The sequence below is a fragment of the Hemitrygon akajei genome, chromosome 8 (assembly GCF_048418815.1).
Source record: "Hemitrygon akajei chromosome 8, sHemAka1.3, whole genome shotgun sequence".
NCBI lineage: Eukaryota > Metazoa > Chordata > Chondrichthyes > Myliobatiformes > Dasyatidae > Hemitrygon > Hemitrygon akajei.
In genome coordinates, this window is record NC_133131.1 from 51,751,010 (window position 1) to 51,757,009 (window position 6,000).

Sequence of the window (6,000 nt, forward strand, 5' to 3'; positions counted from 1 at the left end):
CTCTCTCTGCCTGTTCTCCATCTCCCGCTGGTGCTCTCCCCCCCCCCCCCCCCCCCCCCCCCCCACCACTTTCTTTCTCCCGAGGCCTCCCGTCCTATGATCCTTTTCCTTCTCCAGCTCGGTATCACTTTCGCCAATCACCTTTCCAGCTCTTAGCTTCATCCCACCCCCTCCGGTCTTCTCCTATCATTTCGCATTTCCCCCTCCCCCCACTACTTTCAAATCTCTTACTATCTTTCCTTTCAGTTAGTCCTGACGAAGGGTCTCAGCCCGAAACATCAACTGTGCTTCTCCTATAGATGCTGCCTGGCCTGCTGTGTTCCACCAGCATTTTGTGTGTGTTCTTGGAATAATGAGCTCAGTTTCTGTCATCTCATTAAAGGAAGGCAATCAAAGTCAAAGTAAATTTATTATCAAAGTGTGCAAATGTCATTATACACTACCCAGAGATTCACTTCCTTGCAAACAGTTATAGGAAAGTAAAGAAATGCAAAAGAATTTACAGAAAATCACAAAGAGCAAGGGTTCCAGAACAGATCCCTCTGGAACACCACTGGTCACCAACTTCCAGACAGATCACTGTCCACCTACCATCCCCCTCTACCTTCCGTGGGCAAGCCAGTTCTGATTCCATGGCGGGCTCTGTTCCAGACAGATCACTGTCCACCTACCATCCCCCTCTACCTTCCGTGGGCAAGCCGGTTCTGATTCCATGGCGGGCTCTGTTCCAGACAGATCACTATCCACCTACCATCCCCCTCTACCTTCCGTGGGCAAGCCAGTTCTGATTCCATGGCGGGCTCTGTTCCAGACAGATCACTATCCACCTACCATCCCCCTCTACCTTCCGTGGGCAAGCCAGTTCTGATTCCATGGCGGGCTCTGTTCCAGACAGATCACTGTCCACCTACCATCCCCCTCTACCTTCCGTGGGCAAGCCGGTTCTGATTCCATGGCGGGCTCTGTTCCAGACAGATCACTATCCACCTACCATCCCCCTCTACCTTCCGTGGGCAAGCCAGTTCTGATTCCATGGCGGGCTCTGTTCCTGCAAAGTGTTTGTATCTTGGACAGTTCACAAATGCAGCTTCAAACCAAATTCCCACAGGACAGAAGGTGCCCACAGAAGCTGGCACATCCATCCCACTGCTCTCCCAGCCTCTTGTTTGTTTGCAAGGGCTGTCCTTAAGTTGGGTGTAATGAAGCAGGGGACAGCCTGCATGGACACCCTGGTGCTTTATACATAACTCTCGCTGGTAATGGGGTGAAGCAGAGGGTTTATGGCCACTTCCATGGTCAGTTTGCTGAAGGGATTGGGAGTCCGTGGCTAGGGCCAGCGACAAGCTATAAAGACCTCTGAGAGGCAGCCACTGGTTATGGATGTACAGGAGAGACAGCAGCTGGGCCCTAAAGTGACCCATGGGTGGCCAGATGTGAAGTGGGGTGCACCTGGGATGTCGGATCCTCTGGAGATGTAGTGGGCTTAAACTGACAAAACATCTAAGGGGGGGGGGGATGCCCACCTGGTGACCCCTGGGAAGCATCTGCACCCCCTCAGCCCCACCTCAAGATCTCTCTGCCATGATCTGTGTTAAGATCTGCTTGCCAAAGGGATTGAAACGTCTAGTCCTATAAACTACCCCATTTTACCATTTGGCCATTTTACCAATACCCCAGTGACCCAGTCTGCAAGTTTGGCATGCAAAGTCAAGAACTGTTACTTTAGTGATGAAGTCAGTGCCTGTGACTGAAGTAATTTCTCCCTCTGTTTCCTTACAGCTGATCTTCCAAGTGACTGCTCTGACTTGGCCACAGTGGGTGGTGGTCCTGAAGATCTCTCTGCCCGTCATCTTACTGGACGAATCACTCAAATTTGTGTCCCGTAACTACATAGAGGGTAAAGACCCTGTTGCAGTCTGTCCGAGCAATAGTGGGCTTCCAGCATACTTTGGCGACATTTCCTGGCTCTTCGTTTTAGTCTCAGCACCTCTAATCTGCTGGCTTTACTGTCTGCTTTAACCTCCGTGGACTGCTGCAGCGCTGACCAGAAGGAACTGGTTTCTTGATACCAGCTTGCTTTTATTTCTTGTGGGACTTGGTTACACTCTATGTCTGTCCTGAGAGGATGCTTTGGGTCCTATTGAATGTGTTTCTGTTTGTGCGGCGGTATGTCACCGGAAGGGGAGGGCATTCATGGCGAGTTCCAGGCCCAGGATTAGCTGTGGAGCTTGATCTAATGCTATTCCACAGTTGTGTTTATTGCTGGTGTGTTGAATGCTTTCATTTATCCATAGAGCTACACAATAGCTCATTGTAATCAGTCAGTGCAGTTTCCCCCGTTCCCCCATCCTGCTCAAAGCATTCAGTAACTAGCTCATTGGAGGGAATGACTCCACCTGTGCTTCTAGAAGCAAATCAAACTGCCTGAAGCTCCATGAGGCTTGGAGTAAGATGACAACCCACTGGCTCAATCGCCAACCTCTGGGTTTTTCAGATCCAACCCTAACTGGGTTCTGAGGGGCAGGAATGTGTCAAACAGACTCTTTAATTACATCATCAAAAACTCCTTTCTAAGCCCTGAAATGGCACCAGCAATAAAACTCCTACTTGGTTCAAATACACCCCCCCCCCCCCCCTCTTTCACAGGTGAATAACTCCTGTGAGAATTTTGACACGTTGCCAGTGAAGGGTTAGTCGCTGTGTGGGGAAGTGCTGTCTGATCAGGCTACTGTGTTCAGTGATGAAAGCCACAGTACTCTGCCTGTCCTGCACATGAACACTCAGTATTGTCCTGTGATGGAGTCCAGCCCCTGGGCATCACTGAGTAACAAGGTCCACAGATCCTAATGAGTCGACATGACCCAGGAAACAATACTCGAGTAAATCTCTCTCAGCAGATGTGTTCCATTTTCTGGGGCTCCTGTGAGATATCAGAAGGGATAGGGTCTGATTTGGTAATGGTGTTCATTTCATAGCCTGTCCTCCTCTCACTCCAACATTGCCTCTGAATTGGCTTCTGCACTGATTTGCTCATCCTTGGGATTGGCAGAGCTTCCACCCTGGAGGAGTGTGAGGAGTGGAGATACTCGGGGTTGTTCTGTGAGACCGAGGGGAGGGGGTGTGAGGAGTGGAGATACTCGGGGTTGTTCTGTGAGACCGAGGGGAGGAGTGTGAGGAGTGGAGATACTCAGGGTTGTTCTGTGAGACCGAGGGGAGGGGTGTGAGGAGTGGAGATACTCAGGGTTGTTCTGTGAGACCGAGGGGAGGGGTGTGAGGAGTGGAGATACTCGGGGTTGTTCTGTGAGACCGAGGGGAGGGGTGTGAGGAGTGGAGATACTCAGGGTTGTTCTGTGAGACCGAGGGGAGGGGTGTGAGGAGTGGAGATACTCAGGGTTGTTCTGTGAGACCGAGGGGAGGAGTGTGAGGAGTGGAGATACTCAGGGTTGTTCTGTGAGACCGAGGGGAGGAGTGTGAGGAGTGGAGATACTCAGGGTTGTTCTGTGAGACCGAGGGGAGGGGTGTGAGGAGTGGAGATACTCAGGGTTGTTCTGTGAGACCGAGGGGAGGAGTGTGAGGAGTGGAGATACTCAGGGTTGTTCTGTGAGACCGAGGGGAGGGGTGTGAGGAGTGGAGATACTCAGGGTTGTTCTGTGAGACCGAGGGGAGGGGTGTGTGAAGCTTTTGGCCTGGAGGGGTGTGAGGAGTGGAGATACTCAGGGTTGTTCTGTGAGACCGAGGGGAGAGGTGTGTGAAGCAGTTCAGAGGGAGGTGTGAGGAGTGGAGATACTCAGGGTTGTTCTGTGAGACCGAGGGGAGGGGTGTGAGGAGTGGAGATACTCAGGGTTGTTCTGTGAGAGGGGAGGAGTGTGAGGAGTGGAGATACTCAGGGTTGTTCTGTGAGACCGAGGGGAGGGGTGTGAGGAGTGGAGATACTCAGGGTTGTTCTGTGAGACCGAGGGGAGGGTTGTGAGGAGTGGAGATACTCAGGGTTGTTCTGTGAGACCGAGGGGAGGGAGTGTGAGGGAGTGGGAGATACTCAGGGTTGTTCTGTGAGACCGAGGGGAGGGGTTGTGTGAGGAGTGGAGATACTCAGGGTTGTTCTGTGAGACCGAGGGGAGGGGTGTGAGGAGTGGAGATACTCAGGGTTGTTCTGTGAGACCGAGGGGAGGGAGTGTGAGGAGTGGAGATACTCAGGGTTGTTCTGTGAGACCGAGGGGAGGGGTGTGAGGAGTGGAGATACTCAGGGTTGTTCTGTGAGACCGAGGGGAGGGGTGTGAGGAGTGGAGATACTCAGGGTTGTTCTGTGAGACCGAGGGGAGGGAGTGTGAGGAGTGGAGATACTCAGGGTTGTTCTGTGAGACCGAGGGGAGGGGTGTGAGGAGTGGAGATACTCAGGGTTGTTCTGTGAGACCGAGGGGAGGGGTGTGAGGAGTGGAGATACTCAGGGTTGTTCTGTGAGACCGAGGGGAGGGGTGTGAGGAGTGGAGATACTCAGGGTTGTTCTGTGAGACCGAGGGGAGGGGTGTGAAGCTTTTGGCCGTGAGGAGTGGAGATACTCAGGGTTGTTCTGTGAGACCGAGGGGAGGGTGTGAGGAGTGGAGATACTCAGGGTTGTTCTGTGAGACCGAGGGGAGGGGTGTGAGGAGTGGAGATACTCAGGGTTGTTCTGTGAGACCGAGGGGAGGGGTGTGAGGAGTGGAGATACTCAGGGTTGTTCTGTGAGACTGAGGGGAGGGGTGTGTGAAGCTTTTGGCCTGGAGGGGTGTGAGGAGTGGAGATACTCAGGGTTGTTCTGTGAGACCGAGGGGAGGGGTGTGAAGAGTGGAGATACTCAGGGTTGTTCTGTGAGGACCGAGGGGAGGAGTGTGAAGAGTGGAGATACTCAGGGTTGTTCTGTGAGACCGAGGGGAGGGGTGTGAGGAGTGGAGATACTCGGGGTTGTTCTGTGAGACCGAGGGGAGGGGTGTGAGGAGTGGAGATACTCAGGGTTGTTCTGTGAGACCGAGGGGAGGGGTGTGAGGAGTGGAGATACTCGGGGTTGTTCTGTGAGACCGAGGGGAGGGGGTGTGAGGAGTGGAGATACTCAGGGTTGTTCTGTGAGACCGAGGGGAGGGGTGTGAGGAGTGGAGATACTCAGGGTTGTTCTGTGAGACCGAGGGGAGGAGTGTGAGGAGTGGAGATACTCAGGGTTGTTCTGTGAGACCGAGGGGAGGAGTGTGAGGAGTGGAGATACTCAGGGTTGTTCTGTGAGACCGAGGGGAGGGGTGTGAGGAGTGGAGATACTCAGGGTTGTTCTGTGAGACCGAGGGGAGGGGTGTGAGGAGTGGAGATACTCAGGGTTGTTCTGTGAGACCGAGGGGAGGGGTGTGAGGAGTGGAGATACTCAGGGTTGTTCTGTGAGACCGAGGGGAGGGGTGTGAGGAGTGGAGATACTCAGGGTTGTTCTGTGAGACTGAGGGGAGGGGTGTGTGAAGCTTTTGGCCTGGAGGGGTGTGAGGAGTGGAGATACTCAGGGTTGTTCTGTGAGACCGAGGGGAGGGGTGTGAGGAGTGGAGATACTCGGGGTTGTTCTGTGAGACCGAGGGGAGGGGTGTGTGAAGCTTTTGGCCTGGAAGGGTGTGAGGAGTGGAGATACTCAGGGTTGTTCTGTGAGACCGAGGGGAGGGGTGTGTGAAGCTTTTGGCCTGGAAGGGTGTGAGGAGTGGAGATACTCGGGGTTGTTCTGTGAGACCGAGGGGAGGGGTGTATGAAGCACCAGCTGGTTTATTTCCACATGGTAACTGTGAATGATTGGGGTGAGGAACTTTAGAGATCTCAGGCACTGCGGGGGGTGGGGGGGGGGGAGGGGGGCATCCTGTACACAGACTCTGGCCCTTTTCATTCAGAACCTGACAGGAAGTGTCTTTCTGCCAGTGCAGTTGATTCAGGTGCTTTCTGTTTGGAAAAGAACCATAACCAAGAAATCTCTGCTGTAGTCACCTCAGTTGATGTCAATTCCAG

General features: G+C 53.5%; 1 protein-coding gene across 1 annotated transcript in view; it reads left to right on the forward strand.

Annotated features, from left to right (window-relative positions):
* Window positions 1-2,638, forward strand: part of atp2a3 (ATPase sarcoplasmic/endoplasmic reticulum Ca2+ transporting 3) — a 200,482-nt gene extending 197,844 nt beyond the window's left edge. The window contains exon 20 of the mRNA XM_073053837.1: window positions 1,780-2,638. Coding sequence (XP_072909938.1) covers window positions 1,780-2,019 — 240 coding nt within the window. The 3' untranslated portion in view covers window positions 2,020-2,638. The remainder of the gene's footprint in view (window positions 1-1,779) is intronic.
* The last annotated feature ends 3,362 nt before the right edge of the window (window positions 2,639-6,000 follow it).